The sequence below is a fragment of the Ornithorhynchus anatinus genome, chromosome 4 (genome assembly GCF_004115215.2).
Source record: "Ornithorhynchus anatinus isolate Pmale09 chromosome 4, mOrnAna1.pri.v4, whole genome shotgun sequence".
In the NCBI taxonomy this organism is placed as follows: domain Eukaryota; kingdom Metazoa; phylum Chordata; class Mammalia; order Monotremata; family Ornithorhynchidae; genus Ornithorhynchus; species Ornithorhynchus anatinus.
Genome location: NC_041731.1, coordinates 129,042,017 through 129,063,614, shown reverse-complemented (window position 1 = coordinate 129,063,614; position 21,598 = coordinate 129,042,017). Strand labels below are relative to the sequence as shown.

The 21,598-nt window shown below is 48.7% G+C and overlaps 1 protein-coding gene across 2 annotated transcripts in view; it reads right to left on the bottom strand.

Moving 5' to 3' along the window:
- Positions 1-21,598, bottom strand: part of KIAA0232 (KIAA0232 ortholog) — a 121,007-nt gene that overhangs the window by 47,347 nt on the left and 52,062 nt on the right. For both annotated transcript variants that reach the window (XM_029062496.1, XM_029062497.2), the window contains exons 2-3: positions 19,890-20,336; positions 12,470-12,607 (exon numbers count right to left, since the gene is read on the bottom strand). In XM_029062496.1, the coding sequence (XP_028918329.1) occupies positions 12,470-12,607; positions 19,890-20,120 (369 nt within the window). In that variant the 5' untranslated portion in view covers positions 20,121-20,336. The remainder of the gene's footprint in view (positions 1-12,469; positions 12,608-19,889; positions 20,337-21,598) is intronic.

Genomic DNA, 21,598 nt, shown 5'->3' with positions numbered 1-21,598 from the left:
TACTAAGTGCTGGAGTAGATACAAGATAATTGGGTTGGACACAGTCCATGTCCTTACATTGGGCTGACAGCCTTAATTCCCATTTTACAGATGAGGTAACTGAGGCTCAGAGAAGTGAAGTGACTTGACCAAGGGCACACAGGAGACACGTGGCGGACCCAGGATTTGAAGCCAGTTCCTTCTAATGCCTAGACCGCACTGGGTCACATGGCAGACCTGTGACAGAAGCTGGAATTAGAACCCGAGCCCTTGGACTCCCGGGCCTGGGGTCTTTCCACTAGGCCACACTGCTCCGAGGTGGTTTTAGAATAACTAGTGTGGTCTAAGATTTTAAGGACCTCCCCCGGCCCGAATTCTCCCCAGACTTAAAGGAAAAATCAGGACACATACGAATAATTTTGGCTCAGTGGTTAGAGAACGAGCCGGGGAGTTAGAAGGACCGTGGAGTCAGAAGGACCTGGGTTCTAATCCCGGCTCCGCCACTCGTACGCTGTGTGACCCTGGGCAAGTCGCTTCACTTCTCTGGGCCACAGTTACCTAGTCTGTAAAATGGGGAGGAAGAGTGTGAGCCCCATGTGGGACAGGGACCGTGTCCAACCTGATTAACTTGTTTCTGACCCAGTGCTTAGAACAGTGCTGGGCACATAGTAGGCGCTTAGTAAGTACCATCATTATTATTTACAGGAGAGAAAAGAAAGGAAAAAGGGTTAGAGAAAAAGCGTTAGAGTGCAAGGCACGGCCGAAGCAGGGTGAGTAGATAGACCCGTTCCCTGTCACAAAGAGCTCAGAGTCTAGAGGGAGAGACAGGCACTAAAATAAATAAGTGCCTTGGGGTTGAGGATGGAGTGAATAAAGGGTACAGATCCAACTGCAAGGGCAATTCAGAAAGGGAGAGGAATGGGAGGAAAATAATCAATAGTATTTATTGAGCTAATGATAATAATAATAATAATAATAATAATAATGATGATGATGGCATTTGTTAAGCCCTTACTATGTACCAGGCGCTATGCTAAGCTCTGGGGTGGAGACAAGCAAATCAAATTGGACACAGTCTCTGTCATTCATTCAATCGTATTTATGGAGCGCTTACTGTGTGCGAAGCACTGTATTAAGCGCTTGGGAGAGTACAATCAACAACAAACAGACACATTCCCTGCCCACAATGAGCTCACAGCAGCGTGGCTCAGTGGAAAGAGCCCGGGCTTGAGAGTCAGAGGTCTTGGGCTCGAATCCCGGCTCTGCCACTTGTCAGCTGTGTGACTGTGGGCAAGTCACTTCATTTCTCTGTGCCTCAGTTACTTCATCTGTAAAAATGGGGATTAAGACTGCGAGCCTCACGTGGGACAACCTGATTACCCTGTATCTACCCCAGCGCTTAGAACAGTGCTCTGCACACAGTAAGCGCTTAACAAATACCAACATTATTAGAGGGGGAGACAAACATTAATAGAAATTAATTAATTAGTGACAGATATATACAGAAAGAACAGATATATATGTCCCACGTGGAGCTCACAACCCCAATCCCCACTTTACAGTTGAGAGAACTGCGGCCCAGGGAAGTGAAGTGACTTGCCCGAGGTCACACAACAGGCAAGTGGTGGAGCCGGGATTAAAACCTATGGCCTTCTGACTCCCAGGCCCGTGCTCTACCCAATAAGCCGTGTGTGCAGAGCACTGTACTAAGCACTTGGGAGAGTAGGCTATAACAGGGTTGGTAGACATATTCCCTGCCACAAAAGCCTTTCACTCTAGAGGTGGAGACAGACATTAATAGAAATAAATTATGGATAAGGACATAAGTGCTGTGGGGCTGAGGGAGTGAATAAAGGGAGCAAACCAGGGGGACCAGAAGGGAGTGGGAGAAAAGGAAATGAGGGCTTAGTCATGAAAGGCCTCTTGGAAGAGGTATGCCTTCAATAAGGCTTTGAAGATGGGGAGAGTCATGTCGGTCAGATTTGAGGAGGGAGGGCGTTCCGGGCCACAGGCAGGACGTGGGCGAGAGGTCAGCGGCGGGACAGGCGAGGAGGAGGCCCGGTGAGGAGGTGAGCGGCAGCAGAGGAGCGGAGTGGGCTGGGATGGGGAAGGAGAGAAGGGAGGTGAGGTAGGAGGGGGCGAGGGGATGGACGGCTTTGAAGGGAAAAGCGGGCCTAGTTGTGGCAGGCTTCTGCTTGGGCTGGGGGATTCCCGTAACTGTGCCAGCAAAGGGAAGCCCCACCCTGGTGGTGGAGGACGGAGGTCTCCAGATGGAAAACTGGGAGAGAAAACTCAGTCTGCAGTTTCCTGCGGGCTGCTCTGCCTTCCTGCCTCCTCCTACACCCGAGGGACCAGGCCAGAAGATGGACCACGTGGGCCAGGCATTTCTCACTGCCTGTAAGGCACCTGAGGTAAAAGCCAAGCTCGGGGGGCAGTTCATAATAATGTTGGTATTTGTTAAGGGCTTACTATGTGCAGAGCACTGTTCTAAGCGCTGGGGGAGATACAGGGTCATCAGGTCGTCCCACGTGAGGCTCACGGTTAATCCCCATTTTACAGATGAGGGAACTGAGGCCCAGAGAAGTTAAGTAACTTGCCCACAGTCACACAGCTGACAAGTGGCAGAGCCGGGAGTCGAACTCATGACCTCTGACTCCGAAGCCCAGGCTCTTGGGGGTGGGTGGTGGGGAAGGGGAGGTTATCCCACTTCCCCAAGGAAAGCCTGCAGGGAGCTTCATGGCTGAAGAGCCCGCTGCCTGATTCCTGTGACTCCTGATTCCTGAGCTCACTCACCTCGATCCTAGCAGTTTGGAACCTCCGTAGCTTTAAATACGACCCCGTAAATCCCGCCGAGGGTCCTTTCGTTTGTAACGTGTGGTGCTGATTCCGTCCCAACTGCGATCACTGCCAAGTTGGGGAATCTGTCCCGACCTCGGTGGCATCCGGGGCCCTCAGAAAAGGTACCCCCGGATTCGGGCTGGAGCTTTTCGAATCCCGGCACGGGTTCGAATCCTAGCTCTACCACTTGTCAGCTGGGTGACTGTGGGCAAGTAACAATTTCTCTGTGCCTCAGTTACCTCATCTGTAAAATGGGGATTAAGACTGTGTCAAGCGCTTAGTACAGTGCTCTGCACATAGTAAGTGCTCAATAAACACTATTGAATGAATATTCCCCGTGACTGGACCCAGCACGGCGTAGTGGATAGAGTACGGGCCTGGGAGTCAGAAGGTCATGAGTTCTAACCCCGGCTCCTCCACTTGTCTGCTGTGCGACCTTGGGTAAGTCACTTTACTTCTCTGGGCCTCAGTTCCCTCACCTGTAAAATGGGGATTGAGAACGTAAACCCCATGTGGGTCAGGGGCCTTGGCCTACCCTATCTGCTTTTATCCATCTCAGTGCTTAGTACAGAGCCTAGCACATAGTTAAGTGCTTAACAAACACCACACTTATTAGTATTATTATAGTGGCTGACTCCCAGGCCTGTGCTCTATCCACTAGTAATAATAATAAGAACATGTCTGTTTATCGTTGTACTCTACTCTCACAAGCACTTAGTATAGTGCTCTGCACACAGTAAGCACTCAATAAATACTACTGAATGAATGAATTAATTTTGGTAGTTGTTAAGTCCTTACTATGTGCCAGGCACTGTATTAAGCACTGGGGAGGAACACAAGCAGTCCCTGTCTCACATGGGGCTCACAGTCTTGATCCCCACTTTGCAGATGAGGTAACTGAAGCCCAGATAATAATAATAATGTTGGTATTTGTTAAGCGCTGACTATGTGCCGAGCACTGTTCTAAGCACTGGGGTAGACACAGGGTAATCAGGTTGTCCCACGTGAGGCTCACAATTAATCCCCATTTTACAGATGAGGTAACTGAGGCACAGAGAAGTTAAGTGACTTGCCCTCAGTCACACAGCTGGCAAGTGGCAGAGCCGGGATTCGAACTCATGACCTCTGACTCCCAAGCCCGTGCTCTTTCCACTGAGCCACGAGATATGTGAAATGACTTGCCCAAGGTCACAGAGGAGACAAGTGGAGAAGCCGGAATTAGAACCCAGGTCCTTCTGATTCTCAGGCCTATGCTCTGTCTACTAGCTCACGCTGCTTCTCTTCTTCAATTTACTGATCGTTTCATTAACGTATTGATATTTTCTCCAGCCAGTGGTGGGGTTAAATTCTGACCTTTCGTGCTGGGTCCAGTCAAGGGAAATTTTCTATGTTCTATTTCTATTCTATTCTATAGTTTATAGAATATTCTATATTCTAATTTCTATAGGAGCATGGCCTAGTGGATAGAGCCCGGGCCTGGGAGTCAGAAAGTCATGGGTTCTAATCCCAGCTCCGCCACTTGTCTGCTGTGTGACCTTGGGCAAGTCACTTCCAGGCCTTAATTAGCTCATCGGTAAAATGGGGATTGAGACTGTGAATCCCACATAGGACCAAGACTATGTCTAACCCAATTTGCTTGTAATAATAATAATGATAATGTTGGTATCTGTTAAGCGCTTACTATGTGCAGAGCACTGTTCTAAGTGCTGAGGTAGATACAGGGTAATCAGGTTGTCCCACGTGAGGCTCACAGTCTTCATCCCCATTTTGCAGATGAGATAACTGAGGCACAGAGAAATTAGGTGACTTGCCCACAGTCACACAGCTGACAAGTGGCAGTATCCACCCCAGTGCTTAGCGAAGTGCCTGGCATATAGTAAGCACTTAACAAATACCGTCATCATCAACATCATTTGTTTTGAACCTTCAACCTTAGATGGGTGATCGTTAAATCTCCAGTGATCTGCTGTGCGAGCTCATTAAGGGCAGGGAATGTGTCTGTTTGTTGTTCTATTGTACTCTCCCAAGCGCTTAGGACACTGCTCTGCACACAATAAACGCTCAATAAATACAACTGACTGAATGAATGAACCGTTCCATGTTGGCTCTGCTAACGCGTCTCAGGATTCTGGAAACTTCAGGCACATCCTCGGTCGGCCTTTATGTTTCCAGACCGAAGAGCCTCAATCCTTTTACGTCCGTCTCCATTTGGAAGCTGCTCCATTCCCCACGTCTGCGAGAACACAGAACACGCGCACACCCACCCAACACCCACCCCCGCTCCCCACACCCAAACTCACGTTCATTCACATGCAATACAGATTACCCTCTTTGCCTTTAAACAGTCCTGCTCTAGATTTTGACTTCTGCTTTTTCTCCGCGTGTCTCTGAGAAATGCCCACGGTCCTCCTGGAATACCCGGGCCAACGATCTTCCCATTTAGGGTCGGGGGGAAAAGAGATTTTCATTTAGCCTCTGTGGAAACGCATTCTGGCCAAAAGGGGTCCTCGAGCTGTCGTGCAGCGGATGGGTTTTCCTGGCGCGGGGCCTGGGAGCGTCTGAAGGCTTCGCCCACAGCTGCTCTGCATCAATCAGTTGCTCGGCCATGTGAACTAATTACGGCACAAAATGCTAGTCACTTGAAGCACACTCGCATTGCTCCATTTAGTGACACTATAAAACACGGGGACTATCAAGTTAACGTGACGGGGAAGGGAAAGATCTTCCGAGGAACTGAAAAACCTTTCTGGGAGGCAGAGCTGATCCTCTCTTTACACTCAATTTACCAGAGAATAAGCAGAAGACGGTTAAAGAAACATCAGTTTCTAATTTTTTTCATTTGGAGACAACTTGACTGAGCCACCACTTGGAAATCTTAACAACAGGGAAAGAGAAGTTAATTTTACGTGGCTACTCTACGATCTGACTTGCCCGCACTTCCATTTTCTTTCTTTTAATGGTAGTTGATAAGCACTTACCATGTGCCAGACACTGCTGTAAGCACTGGGGTAGATACAAAACTAATCAGGTGGGACACAATCGATTGATCATATTTATTGAGCAGAGCACTGTACCATGTTCTTGGAAGAGTACATTATAATATAGCGGGCACATTCCACACCCCCAATTGTCTTACCATCTAAAGGGGGAGACAGACATTAATACAAATAAATAAATTATGGATACGGACATACGTGCTCTGGGGCTGGGAGGAGGGAAGAATCTCCATCTTCAAGCCCCGATCTCTCTCCCCCTTGGCAGTCTCGCATTTCCTCCTGCCTTCAAGACACCTCTACTTGAATGTCCTCCCGTCACCTCAAACTTCATAGGACTAAAACTGAACTTATCTTCCCTCCAAACCCCATCCTCCCCATGACTTTCCCATCACTGCAGACGACGCCACCCTCCTTCCCGTCTCATGAGCCCGTAACCTTGGCGTTAAGGTTCTCTCGATCAAGCCACATATTCAACCCATCACTAAATCCTGTCGATTCCACCTCCACGACGTCGCTAAGATCCGTCCTTTCCTCTCCATCCAAACTGCTACCCCATAAATCCAATCGCTTGTCCTACCCAGCCTTGATTAGTGTATCGGCCTCCTCGCTGACCTCCCTGCCTCCTACCTCTCCCCATTCCAGGCCACACTTCACTCTGCTGCCCGGATCATTTCTCCTACAGAAATGTTCAGGCCATCTTTCCCCCTCCTCAATAAACTCAAGTGGTTGCCTATCCACCTCCACATCAAACAAAAACTCCACATCATTGGCCTTAAAGCAGTCCATCCTCTTGCCCCCTCCGACCTCACCCCGCGACTCTCGTACTACAACCCAACCTGCACACTTGGTTCCTCAGTCAGGGCTCATGAGTTCGAATCCCAGCTCTGCCACTTGTTGACTGTGTGACTGTGGGCAAGTCACTTAACTTCTCTGTGCCTCAGTTCCCTCATCTGTAAAATGGGGATTAAAACTGTGAGCCCCACGTGGGACAACCTGATTCCCCTATGTCTACCCCAGCGTTTAGAACAGTGCTCGGCACATAGTAAGCGCTTAACAAATACCAACATTATTAACCTTCTCGCTGGGCCTCATCTCATCTATTTCACCCGTGACATCTCGCCCATGGGCTATCTCTGGCCCGGAACGCCTTCCCTCCTCAAATCTGTCAGACATTGACTCTCTCCCCATTCAAAGCCTTATTGAAGGCCTATCTCCTCCAAGAAGGCTTCCCTGACTGCACCCTCCTCTCATCTTCTCCCACTCCCTTCTGCATCGCTCTGATTTGATCCCTTTAATCACCACCCGCTCCCAGCCCCACACCACTTATGCACATATCTACTGAGAGCTCACCTCCTCCAAGAGGCCTTCCCAGATTGAGCTTCCCCTTTTCCCTCTGCCCCCCCCGTCACCTCCCCTCAGCTAAGCTCTCTTTTCCCCCTCTCTCCTTCTGCTCCTCCCTCTCTCCCTTCCCCTCAGCACTGTGCTCGTCCACTCCTTTGCATATATTTTTACTACCCTGTTTATTTTGTTAATGAGATGTACATCACCTTGATTCTATTTACTGCTATTGTTTTTGTCTGTCTGTCTCCCCCAATTAGACTGTAAACCCCTCAATGGGCAGGGATTGTCTCTATCTGTTGCCGAACTGTTCATTCCAAGCGCTTAGTACAGTGCTCTGCACATAGTAAGCGCTCAATAAATACTATGGAATGAATGAATGAATATCTCTCAATTATTTCTATTAATGTCTGCCCCTCTACACTGTATACTCACGGTGGGCAGGGAATGTGTCCATTTATTATTGTATTGTAATAATAATAATAATAATAATAATGATATTTGTTAAGCGCTTACTATGTGCCAAGCACTGTTCTAAACACTGGGGTAGGTAAAGGGTAATGAGGTTGTCCCACACGGGGCTCACACTTTTAATCCTCATTTTACAGATGAGGTAACTGAGGCCCAGAGAAGTTAAAGGATTTGCCCAAGGTCACACAGCAGACAGGTGGCAGAGCCGGGATTAGAACCCATGTCCTCTGACTCCAAGCCTATGCTCTTTCCACTAAGCCACGCTGCTTCTCTACTCTCCCAAGTGCTTTGTACAGTGTCCTGCACACATTAAGTGCTCAATAAAGACAACTGAATGAATGAAAATGTCATTAAAAAAAGGATGAGTTGAGGACAGGGCCAAGATTACGGGCTTCTGAGACAGGGAGAGGCAGCCTAGTCTAATGGATAGGGTCTAGACCTGGGGGTCAGAAGGACCTGGGTTCTAATTCCGCCTCCATCACTTGTCTGCAGTGTGACCTTGGGCAAGGTCACTTCACTTCTCATCAGTAAAATGGGGATTAAGAGTGTGAAGCCCTTGTGGCTCAGGGACTGTGTCCACCCTAATTAGTTTGTATCTACCTTTACTGGCGCCTAGTATAGTGCCTGGAACGTAAGTGCTTAACGCGTGGCTCAGTGGAAAGAGCCCGGGCTTGGGAGTCAGAGGTCATGGGTCCAAATCCCAGCTCTTACATTTGTCTGCTGTGTGACTTTGGGCAAGTCACGTCAACTTCTCTGGGCCTCAGTTACCCCATCTGTAAAATGGGGATTAAGACTGTGAGCCCCATGTGGGACAACCTGATGACCCTGTATCCTCCCCAGTGCTCAGAACAGTGCTTTGCACATAGTAAGCGCTTAACAAATGCCATCAGCATTACTATTAAATACCATAAAATAAAATAAATGAATAAATAAGGGAGGATGGTGGTGGTGCTGTCTACAGTTGGGCGACAAGGATTAGGTTGGCAGATGGGAAGATGATGAATTCTGCTTTGGACATCTTAGGTTTGAGGTGTCAGTAGGACAGCTAGGAAGGGATGTCCTGAAGGCAGGAGGAAACGTGAGCCTGGAGGGAAAGAGAGAGGTTGGGGCTGGAGATTCGGAAATAACCCGCATAGGTGTGACGGCTGAAGCCGTCGGGGAGAATGAGTTCTCCGAGGGAGCGGGTTTAGATGGAGAAGAGAAAGGGACCCAGAATTAGCCTTTTTCTTTTTGAACAGTAGTTCATTCATTCATTTAGTCTTATTTATTGAGCACTTACTGTCTACAAAGCACTGTACTAAGCACTTGGGAGAGTACATTATTACAATAAACAAACACATTCCCTGCCCATAATGAGCTTACAGTCTAGAGGGGGAGACAGACATTAATAGAAATAAACAAATAGGTAAATAAGTAGAGCAGCGTGGCTCAGTGGAAAAAGCCCGGAGTTGGGAGTCAGAGGTCATGGGTTCGAATTCCGGCTCTGCCACTTGTCAGCTGTGTGACTGTGGGCAAGTCACTTCACTTCTCTGGGCCTTAGTTACCTCATCTGGAAAATGGGGATGAAGACCGTGAGCCTCACGTGGGACAACCTGATTACCTTGTATCTACCCCAAGTGCTTAGGACAGTGCTTGGCACGTAGTAAGTGCTTAACAAATACTGTAATTATTATTATTATCATTATTATTACAGGTTCATCAGGTTGGACCCGGTCCCCAACCCACAGTCTAAACTGGAGGGAGGAGGATTTTCATCCCCATTTCCCAGGTGAAGTAACCGGGGCACAAAGGACTCACCGTCTTCATCTCCATTTTACAGATGAGTTAACAATGACTGGTCCAAGGTCACACGGACAGCAGCCAGCAGAGCCAGGAGGAGAGCCCGGGTCCCCTGACTCTTTCAACTAGATCACACTGCCTTGAGGGACTCCCACAGAGGGCGGGCGGGAGGCAGGGGAAGAGCCCGGGAAAGAGAGCGATGATGAGCATCCAGAGCGTCTCGCTAGCAGGCGAAGCAGGCGAGGACAGTGTCCTGGAAGCCAAGATTAGATAACGTTTCCAGGAGAAAGGGGCCGGTCGACAGCGTCCAAGGCAGCCGAGGGGTCGAAGGGGATTAGGGTGGAGTAGAGGCCGTTGGGTTTGGCGAGAAGGAGGTCACTGGTGACCTTAGAGAGGGCGGTTTCCGTGAAGGGGGCAGAATCCGGATGGGAGGGAGCAAAGGAGAGAATTGGAAGAGTGGAAATGGAGACGGTGGGTGTGGACAGGAATTCCTATGAGGAATCAGACAGTTGGCAGTCTGCTGAGGAGCTTTTCTAGGGAGCCAAAGATGTTGTCATGCTAGTAATTACGATATTTATTAATTGATTTCTCTGGGCTGAATGCAGGAGGGGAAACGGGATAATCTGTTTAGTCTCCGTCCCCACTTACGACTGAGTCATCGGGGTATTTGAACGCTTACTGTGCACACAGTGCGGAGGAAGCAGTGCTTCGAACACACAGTACAGTGCTCTGCACACGGTCAGCGGTCAGATGCCATTGATTGATTCTAAGCAGCGTGGCTCAGTGGAAAGAGCCCGGGCTTGGGAGTCAGAGGACGTGGGTTCTAATCCCGGATCTGCCACTTGTCAGCTGTGTGACTCTGGGCAAGTCACTTCACTGGGCCTCAGTCCCCTCATCTGGAAAATGGGGATTAAGACCGTGAGTCCTACGTGGGACAACCTGATAACCTTGTGTTCTAACCCCAGTGCTTAGAACAGTGATTGGCACATAATAAGCACTTAAGAAATACCATCATCATCATCCTCATTCTAACAACTCGGTATAATACAGTCGAGTTAGACACGATCCCTTTTTTTAAAAATCTCATTTGTTACGCACTTACTATGTGCCAGGCACCATACTAAGCACTGGGATACATCCAAGACAGTTAAGTTGGCTACAATCCTTGCCTCACGTGGGGCTCACGGTCTCAACTACCATTTTAGAGAGGAGGTATCTGAGGCACACAGAAGTGAACTGACTTGCCCCAGGTCACCCAGCAGACAAATTGGCAGTGGTGGGATTAGAACCCGGATCTTCTGACTCTCACCCCGGGGCTCTTTCCACTAAGCCACGCTGCTTCTCTTCCCTACCCTCAAGGAAAACCTAGCAATGTAATGGGAGGGATAGATACTGTGTTAAGTTACAGGATGGGGACCCAACCAAATAAAAATGATGAAGATCATCATTGTGGTATTTGTTAAGCATGTAATATTCATTCATTCATTCAATAGTATTTATTGAGAGCTTACTATGTGCAGAGCACTGTACGAAGCACTTGGAATGTACAATTCGGCAACAGAGACAATCCCTGCCCATTGACGGGCTTACAGTCTAATCGGGGGAGAAAGACAGATAAAAACATGACCACTTAGCTAGTAGCCAATATAAATAAAAATTAACTATTTTAATAGGGAGGTAAGTGGTAACTACGATTCTTAATTATACAAAAACTAAAGACTAGGGTTTTTGTCTCAAGAATTCATCATCATCACTGGAAGTGGGGCGTACAGTTCTGACGCCTCAAAAATGGTCATTTCCTCAGGTATTGGCCCCAGGGGTACAGTGAATTTCTTTTCATTATCAAAAAGCATTTGTTTAAATAATACATTTAAGTGCGAAGTTCTGTGTTCAGAAATAGAAGGCACATAACTTTCACTTGCTTCCTCCAAACATCCTGTGGCCTCTGCTGAAGACAGAATCCTGTTCCATCTGGACAGACTGTGGTTCTGACCCAACATGTGTGCCAGGCTCCATATTAAAAACTCAAGGAGCTACAAGGTGATAGGGCTGAACACAGTCCCTGGCCCACATGGGGGCTCACCGTCTCAATCCCCATTTGACCCATGAAGTGACTGAGGCCCAGAGAAGTGAAGTGACTTGCCCACGGTCACACGGCAGACAAACAATGGAGCCGGGATAAGAACCCGGGTCCTTCTGACTCCCACCGGGCCCAGAAGGTGTCTTATCCTCATTTTACCGATAAAGGAATTGAGGCACCGAGAAATCCCAGTTCCACCACTTGTCTGCTGGGTGATCTGGGGCAAGTCACTTCACTTCTTTGGACCTTAGTTTCCTCATCTGCCCAATGGAGATTCAGACTGTGAGCCCCACTTGGGACAGGGACATGTTCTGTGTTGCTGTCTGTCTCCCCGGTTTAGATTGTGAGCCTGTCATTGGGCAGGGACTGTCTCTATCTGTTGCCGAATTGTACATTCCAAGTGGTTCGTACAGTGCTCTGCACATAGTAAGCGCTCAATAAATACTACTGAATGAATTGAATGAACCCGATTTGCTTGTATCCACTCAGATGATTAGTACAGTGCCTAGCAAACAGTAAGCACTTAACCCCTCCCCACAGCACTTGATATATTTGTACATATTTATTGCTCTATTTATTTTATTAATGATGTGCGTTTATCTATGGTTCTATTTATCTATTTTGATGGCAGTGGTGCCTGTCTACTTGTTTTGTTTTGTTGTCTGTCTCCCCTTTCTAGACTGTGAGCCCGTTGTTGGGTAGGGATTGTCTCTATCTGTTGCCGAACTGTACTTCCCAACTGCTTAGTTCAGTGCTCTGCACACAGTAAGTGCTCAATAAATATGATTGAATGAATGAAATACCAGAATTACTATTATTATTACTAAGATCAAAGAGCGAGTCCGCCTTCTACATGAATATGTAGACAGGGCCTGAAAATTTATCACTCTGAAATACCTTTTGATATTTTCTTCGAAGTCTGTTGAAAAGAATAGCCACAAGAAAAAAACACCCGACAAACAAGGTCATTTTTAAATGTGCAACTCACTTCGTCGGAAGCAGAGCGGAGACACTGGACCGCAGCCTGCTTTTTCATTTCTTCTAATGTTAGATCGGAACATTTTTTCTTACTCTTTCCCCATTTCTTGTAAGCTCCTTTTTCCCATCCCAGGAAGATGTCATTCTCCTAAAATAAGATGAAATACAGGTGAGGGGCAGAGATTCCATCTCAGCATTTCAAAAGCTATGCTTCGCTCATATTTGCGCGCATCCTCGCCTAGAACGTCCCAGCAAAACCAACGTGATGCTCCCGAACACATTAAACAACTCCCAAAATGGTTAATACAGCACTTCAAAGGAGTTTTTTTCCACCAAATTTTGCATCGTTAATACTTTACCTTCATAGAAGTCATGAAAGTACACTTGAAAAATTCCATTTACACTCCGGACTGGATCTCTACATTCCTCTCTGCCAAAGTTTTCCCCAACCCAAATCTGTCCTGGCTTCCATTATTTGTGATCAGTTCCACTTGGACGTCTACATAACCCCTGACAGCCACAAAAATATTGCTGATTTGGGTAAAAACCATATTTTGGTTCGGAAAGAAGTCCATGGGAAGACACGCATCTTGAATAAAAATGATCGTTATTACGGCATTTATTACTACTTACTATCTGTTGCTGAATTGTACATTCCAAGCACTTAGTACAGTGCTCTGCACATAGTAAGCGCTCAATAAATACCATTGAATGAATGAATGAATGTGATTGTAGGGTAGAGATAAGGTTATGAGATCAGATCTAGTCCCTGTCTGCAGGGGCTCAAAATCCATTTTTGCCCCATTTTTTAATAGTATGTTAAGCGCTGACTTTGTGCCAGGCACTGTTCTAAGCATTACGTACACACAAGACAATCAGGTAGGACACAGTGCCTGGCCCGCATGGGGCTCACAGTCTCAAGCCCCATATTCCACATGAGGTAACTGAGGCACAGAGAAGGGAAGTGACTCGACCAAGATCACACAGCAGACAAGTGGCGGAGAAGGGATTAGAACCCAGGTCCTTCTGACTCCCAGGACCGTGCTCTAACCACTAGGCCACGTTGCTTCTCCACTCATCAGCTGAGTCTGTCTTGAGACCAGACTCTGTTCTCGTCTGTCCGTCTCCCCCGATTAGACCGTAAGCCCGTCAAAGGGCAGGGACTGTCTCTATCTGTTACCGATTTGTCCATTCCAAGCGCTTAGTACAGTGCTCTGCACATAGTCAGCGCTCCATAAATACTATTGAATGAATGAATGACCATGAATTCCCGAATTAGATTTTGCTGGAGGAAACCTTCCTTGTAAATTTCAGAAGGAAATGAAATTTGAGGCCTTGCAGAGATGAGCGAGACCGCTGTTTACGGGAGCAGCATTTACTGAGCGACCTCGTGATGCGATACTCTCTACTACGTGCTCCAACATAGCATATTCAATTCAATCGTATTTATTGAGCGCTTACCTTGTGCAAAGCATTGTACTAAGCGCTGGGGTGGATATAAGCAAATTGGATTGGACAAAAAACCCTGTCCCGCATGGCGCTCACAGTCTTCATCCCCATTTACAGATGAAGTAACTGAGGCACAGAGAAGTTAAGTGACTTGCCCAAGGCCACACGGCAGACAAATGGCAGAACTGGGATTAGAACCCATGACCTTTTGAGTCCCAGGCCCGGGCTTTATCCACTACACCATGCCGCTTCAGCCCTTAGAGCCCAGGAATATAGCTGAAGCCGGATTTAAAATCCCATCCTACGTTCTGTTTCCCAATTAAAAGAATCATTTTATTCAACAAAGCATACTAAAAATGCTTCAATTTAGTGGCCAATTTGGGTTTTTTGGTACAAACGTTTATAAATGAAAATGGGACAATTTCCCATTTTATCCATTTGGTCGCATCCAGACATCATCCTTTCCAAGTAACAGTTCTCTGCTAGGCTACAACTTCTGACTGTACCTAAGACGATGAATTTTTCAGTTTACCACTGAAACGACGCTGCGAGCAACAGAAAGTCTTCAAAGCTTTTACTCCCAGTGGCAACCAACGTTTAGATGGAGGTCAGTCGGTCGATCGGTCAATCAATAGTATCTGAGTGCTTATTATCTGCAGAACACTGCTCTAAGCGCTTGGGAGAGTCCCATACAAAGGATTAGCAGACACGTTTCCTCCCCACTCAATGGTATTTATTGAGTGCCTTGTGCAGACCACTGTACTCAGCGATGAGGAGAGTACAACAGAAGCACCAGAGAAGCAGTGTGGCTCAGTGGAAAGAGCACGGGCTCGGGAGTCGGAGGTCATGAGTTCCAATTCCGGCTCTGCCACTTGTCAGCTGTGTGACTGTGGGCGAGTCACTTCACTTCTCTGTGCCTCAGTTCCCTCATCTGTAAAATGGGGATTAACTGTGAGCCTCACGTGGGACAACCTGATTACCCTGTATCTACCCCAGCGCTGAGAACAGTGCTCTGCACATAGTAAGCGCTTAACAAATACCAACATTATCATTACTATTATTATGATAAAACAGTGGTTTCTTCTTTTATGGTATTTATTAAGTGCTTACTATGTGTCAACGACAGTTCTAAGAACTAGGGTCCATACGATTAAATCAGGTTGGACACAGTCCCTGTCCCACACGGAACCTAGGGTTTAGTAGATGACGGTGGTATTGATAAGCGCTTCCTATGTACCAGGCACTGTACTAAGCGCTGGGCGGGGGGTGAATACAAGCCAATCGGGTTGGACACGGTCCCTGTCCCACATGGGGCTCACGGCCTTAATCCCCATTTTACAAAAGAGGTAACTGAGGCCCAGAGAAGTGATGTGACTTGGACAAGGTCACAGAGCGGCCAAGCGGTGGAGACTGGGATTAGAACCCATGACTGCCAGGCTCGGGCTTTCCCCACTAAGCCATGCTGCTTCTCATGTTTTACCTCTGCTCCTTAATGAGTTTTGGAAGCCTAAACATACCGTGCAAAAATTAGCTCCAGCGGCATTAAGCTTGTTTTGGGCAACGATTGCTCTACTGTAGAGAAGCAGCGTGGCTCAGTGGAAAGAGCCCAGGCTTTGGAGTCAGAGGTCATGGGTTCGAATCCCAGCTCTGCCACTTGTCAGCTGCGTGACCTTGGGCAAGTCACTTCACTTCTCTGTGCCTCAGTTACCTCATCTGTAAAATGGGGATTAAGACTGTGAGCCCCATGTGGGACCACCTGATTCCCTTGTGTCTACCCCAGCGCTTAGAACAGTGCTCTGCACATAGTAAACGCTTAACAGATACCAACATTATTATTATTACTTTCTAAGTGCTTAGTGGAGGGTTCTGCACACAGTAAGTGCTCAATAAATACCAGTGAATGAATTTTCTTTGACTTTACGAGTTACTGTGAGGAGGTTCTTTGGCCATGCCATGACAGTGGTCCCCTAAGGCTAATTAAAGACCAGTCATTGGAAAAAACAACCTGTCCTAGGTGCTATCAGCGAAGCAATGGGAACGAGATCCACGGAGTTGGCCATGTTCCCAACCCGTCATAATAATCACCGTGGTATTTGTTAGAGAAGCAGCAGGGCTCAGTGGAAAGAGGCCGGGTTTGGGAATCAGAGATAATAATAATAATAATGTTGGTCTTTGTTAAGCGCTTACTATGTGCAGAACACTGTTCTAAGCGCTGGGGTAGACACAGGGGAATCAGGCTGTCCCATGTAGGGCTCACAGTCTTAATCCCCATTTTACAGATGAGGAAACCGAGGCACAGAGAAGTGAAGTGACTTGCCCACAGTCACCACAGCTGACAAGTGGCAGAGCTGGGATTCGAACCCATGACCTCTGACTCCAAAGCCCGGGCTCTTTCCAGTGAGCCACGCTGCTTCTCTGAGGTCATGGGTTCTAATCCCAGCTCCAACACTTGTCAGCTGTGTGACTTTGGGCAAGTCACTTCACTTCTCTGGGCCTCAGTTCCCTCATCTGTAAAATGGGAAATGAGACTGTGAGCCCTACGTGGGACAACCTGCTTATCCTGTACCTCCCCCAGTGCTTAGAACAGTGCTCTGCACATAGTAAGTGCTCAACAAAGACCAACATTATTATTACTATCATTATGAAGGGCTTACTATGTGCCAGGGACTGCACCATTCATTCATTCATTCATTCAATAGTATTTATTGAGCGCTTACTATGTGCAGAGCACTGGACTAAGGGCTTGGAATGGACAAGTCGGCAACAGATAGAGACGGTCCCTGCCCAATGACGGGCTTACGGTCTAATCGGGGGAGACGGGCAGACGAGAACAATGGCAATAAATAGAGCCAAGGGGAAGAACATCTCATAAGAACAATGGCAACTAAATAGAATCAGGGTGATGTATATCTCATTAAACAGAATAAACAAAATAAAATAGGGTGATAAAGATATATACACCAAGTGCTGGGGTGAATCCAAGGTAATCGGGTTGGACACAGTCCCCGTTCCGCGGGGGGCTCGGGATTTGAGTGCGGGGAGGGAGGGAGGAAGGGACGTTCCAAACCGGGGTGGGGGGAAGGAAGAACGGCCTAATTACCACTGAAGGTTCACCTCCTCCGAGAGGCCTTCCCGGACTAAGCCCCCCTTTTCCTCAGCTCCTCCTCCCTCCCTGCCGTCCCAACTCGCTCTCTTTGCTCTACCCCACCCCCCGGCACTTGCATATATATTTACATATCTATATCGAACTGAGGCACAAAGAAGTAAAGTGACTTGCCCACAGTCACACAGCTGACAAGTGGCAGAGCCGGATTGGAACCCGAGACCAATCCCTTGTCCCACTTGGGGCTCATATTCTTAATCCCCATTTTACAGCCGAGGCCCAGAGAAGTGAAGTGGTGGTGATCGGCCAGGTGGATTTCAACTAGCTGAAGCTTTTTTTGTTTTTAGTGGTATTTAAGTGCTTACTCTGTGCTAAACCCTGGGGTATTATTCGTTGTGGTATTTGTTTGGCGCTTACTGGGTGCCAGGCACTGTACTAAGTGCTGGAGTAGATACAAGCTAATGGGGTTGGACACAGTCCCCGTCCCACACGGGGTTCACGGTCTTAAAGCCCCAATTTATACGAGGAAACTCAGTGAAGTGACCTGTCCAAGGTCACCCAGCAAAGAGGCGGAAGGGCTGGGCTTAGGACCCAGGTCGTCTGACACCCAGGCCCGTGTTCTATCCTGGGAAGCAGCGTGGCTCAGTGGAAAGGGCCTGGGCTTCGGAGTCAGAGGTCATGGGTTCGACTCACGGCTCTGCCACTTGTCAGCTGTGTGATTGTGGGCCAGGCACTTCGCTTCTCTGTGCCTCAGTTACCTCCTCCGTAAAATGGGGATTGTGAGCCTCACGTGGGACGACCTGATGACCCTGTATCTCCCCCAGCGCTTAGAACAGTGCTCTGCACATAGTAAGCGCTTAACAAGTACCAATATTATTATTATTATTCTATCCACTGCTCCGAGACGCCTGAATCAGAGAAACGAAACTAGGATGTAGGAATCTCTCTCTGGGGCCAGCCTACGGCTTCTCCAGAAATGAGGAAAAGAAACTGTGGCCTAGCAGAAACAGCCTGGGACCGGGAATCACAAGATAGTAATAATAGTAATAATGATGATTCTTGTTAGTTAAGCCCTTACTATGTGCCAAGCACTGTTCTCAGCGCTGGGGTAGATACAAGGTAATCAGGTTGTCCCACGTGGGACTCACAGTCTTCATCCCCATTTTACAGATGAGGGAACTGAGGCACAGAGAAGTCAAGTGATTTGCCCAAAGTCACACATCTGACAAGAGGCGGAGCTGACTCCCGAGTCGGGGCTCTTTCCGCTAAGCCACGCTGCTTCTCGAGATCTGGGTTCTAATCCCGGCTCTGCCATTCGCCTGCTGCGTGTGTGTCCTTTGGTGGGTCACTTCACTTCTCTGGGCCTCAGTTCCCGCCTCTGTAAAATGGGGATGGAGCCTGCTAGCCCTGTAAGCTCACTGTGGGCAGGGAATACGTCTGTTACAGTGTCCTCTTCCAAGTGCTTAGCACAGCGCTCTGCACACACTTAGTGCTCAGTAAATAAGACTGACCGACTGGCACAGGACAAGGACTGAATCCAACCCGACTAAGAGTGTTGTGGGCAGGGAATATGTGTAAGCGCTTAGTACGATGCTCTGCACACAGCGAGCGCTCAGTAAATACGACTGAATGAACGGAATGTTTAGGGTTGTATTGCACTCTCCCAAGCGCTTAGTACAGTGCTCTGCACACTGTAAGCGCTCAATGTGACTGAATGAATGAACTGTACTTACCCCAGCACTTAGAGCGGTGCCCAACACGTACTATGAGCTTAACAAATACCATTAAAAAACAAAAAAGATTAAAAAATCTAGGACTCCACAGTTTACCTATGTGAAGCAGCAAGGCTTAGAGTACAGGCCTGGGAGTCAGAGGACGTGGGTTCCAATCCCGACTCCGCCACTTGTCATTCATTCATTCATTCCTTCATTCTATCGAATTTATTGAGCGCTTACTATGTGCAGAGCACTGTACTCAGCGCTTGGAAAGTACAATGCGGCAACAGATAGACAGAGTCCCTCCCCAGCAACGGGCTCGCAGTCTAGAAGCGGGAGACAGACAACAGGACGAAACAGTAGACAGGCATCGATAGCACGCTCAATCGTCTGCTGTGTGACCTTGGGCAAATCACTTCACTTCTCTGGGCCTCAGTGTCCTCAAGTGCAAAGTGGGGATTAACTTCAATCGGATTTATCGAGCGCTTACTGTGTGCTGTACTAAGCACTTACACTGTGAGCCCTACGTGGGCCGGGCCTGGGTCCAACCTGATTACCTTGCATCTACCCCAGCGCTTGAAACAGTGCTTGGCACATAGTAAGCACTTAGTGAATAGCACAATCATTATTACACACATTATAATTCCCCCGATTAGACCGTAAGCCCGTCAATGGGCAGGGACCGTCTCTATCTGTTGCCGAATTGCACTATCCAAGCGCTTAGTCCAGTGCTCTGCACATAGTAAGCGCTCAATAAATATTATGGAATGAATGAATGAATATTACTCTTACTCCATTCATTCATTCATTCAATCGTATTTAATAACAATAATAATGATGGTATTTGTTAAGCGCTTACTATGTGCCAAGCACTGTTCTAAGCACTGGGGGAGATACAAGGTAATCGGGATGTCCCACGTGGGGCTCACAGTCTTAATCCCCATTTGACAGATGAGGTAACTGAGGCACAGTGAAGTGACTTGCCCAAAGTCACACGGCTGACAAGCGGCAGAGCCGGGATTAGAACCCACGACCTCCGTCTCCCAAGCCCGTGCTCTTTCCACTGAGCCACGCCGCCGAGCGCTTACTGTGTGCCGAGCACCGTCCCAAGCGTTTCACGCCCCGCCCCGTTCACGGGGCAACCCCCCGAGGGCGGCCGATACCTGTTCCTGCAGGTCGTAGTCGTAGCTGTCGTGCAGCAGGAGACTGAGGACGTAGCGGGTGTAAATCATGGCATCGATGCCACACTTCTCGAGCTCCTGCCCCAGCCAGGTCTGCACCGGGCCCAGAGCGTGAAGCAGAGACATGGCGGAGAGCGAGGCGGGGCCGGGCGGGGAGCCCAAGGCGCTGGCGGAGGGCAGACCGTCCCCCGCCGCGGGGCCCCGGGGGCGCATGGATCTACGTGGCGGGCACCCTGAGCGCGCGAACCATCTTCGGGGGCGGGAGGTCGTCACTCCGGGGAACGGGAGGCGGGCGGCCGGGCGGCCGGGCCCATGGCGCGGCCGTCAGCCCTCCAGACGGCGGCGCCCCTCGCCCGCCGTGACCGGGCGATCCATCTCCGGCTGGGCCCTTCACATCGAGGCCCGGGGCCAGTCTCCGTCCGGCACGACCTGGGGAGGGCGAAACGAGACAGAACCCGGAAGGGAAAAGCGAAAGGGTCAGTCGATCGATAACAGTCACCTCATCAATAAACGCCCAACGCGGGATGACGCGACGGCGAGGGGCCGGGAGGCAGGAGGACCCGGGTTCTAATCCCGGCTCTGCCATCCTGCCGCTTTTCTTCCCGAAGGGCAGGTCACTTCCCTTCTCTGGGCCTCAGTTACCTCACCTGGAAGATGGGGAGTAAGCCCGGGAGCCCCGTGCGGGACAGGGACCGTGTCCAACTCGAATTGCCTGTAACCACCTCAGCGCTCGGTACAGTGCCTGGCACAAAATCAGCGCTTAATAAATACCACAATGATTACCGCGATCTGACAGCAGGGCGCCCCAGCGGATAGAGCACAGGGAGGCAGAAGGACCTGGGTTCTAATCCCGGCTCCGCCACTTGTCTGCTGGGGGACCTTGGGCGGGTCGCTTCCCTTCTCTGGGCCTCGGTTGCCTCACCTGTAAAATGGGGATTAAGACGGTGAACCCCACGTGGGACAGGGACTGCATCCAACCCGATTAGCCTGTATCTTCCCCGGCCCTTAGAACGGAACCTGGCACATAGTAAGCGCTTAACGAACACCATCATTATTATTATTACCATCATTCATTCAGTTGTATTTATTGAGTGCTTACTGTGTGCAGGGCACTGTACTAAGCGCTTGAAAAGTACAATTCAGCAGTAAAGAGAGACAATCCCTGCCCATAACGGGCTCACAGTCTGGAAGGGAGAAAGACTTCAAAACAACTAAACAGGCATCAATAGCATCGATATAAATAAATAGAATTATAGATATAGACCCATTAAAACAAGTAAACAGGTATTAATGTAAATAAATAGAATTATAGATATGTAAATATATATGCAAGTGCTGTGTAGGGGGTAGAGCAAAGGGAGTGAGTCGGGGACGACAGGGAGGGGAGGAGGAGCTGATCAGGGCAATTTGGAAAGCAGCATGACCTAATGGAAAAAGCCCAGGCTTGGGAGTCAGAAGGTCATGGGTTCTCATCCTGGCTCTGCCACTTGTCTGCTGTGTGGCCTTGGGCGAGCCACGTCGCTTCTCTGGGCCTCAGTTACCCCATCTGTAAAATGAGGACGAAGACTGTGAGCCCTGTGCGGGACAGGGACTGTGTCCAACCTGATTTGCTTGTAACCACCCCAGCGCTTAGTACCTTGTCTGGCATATAGTAAGTGCTTAAAAAATACCATCCTTACATTACACTGTAC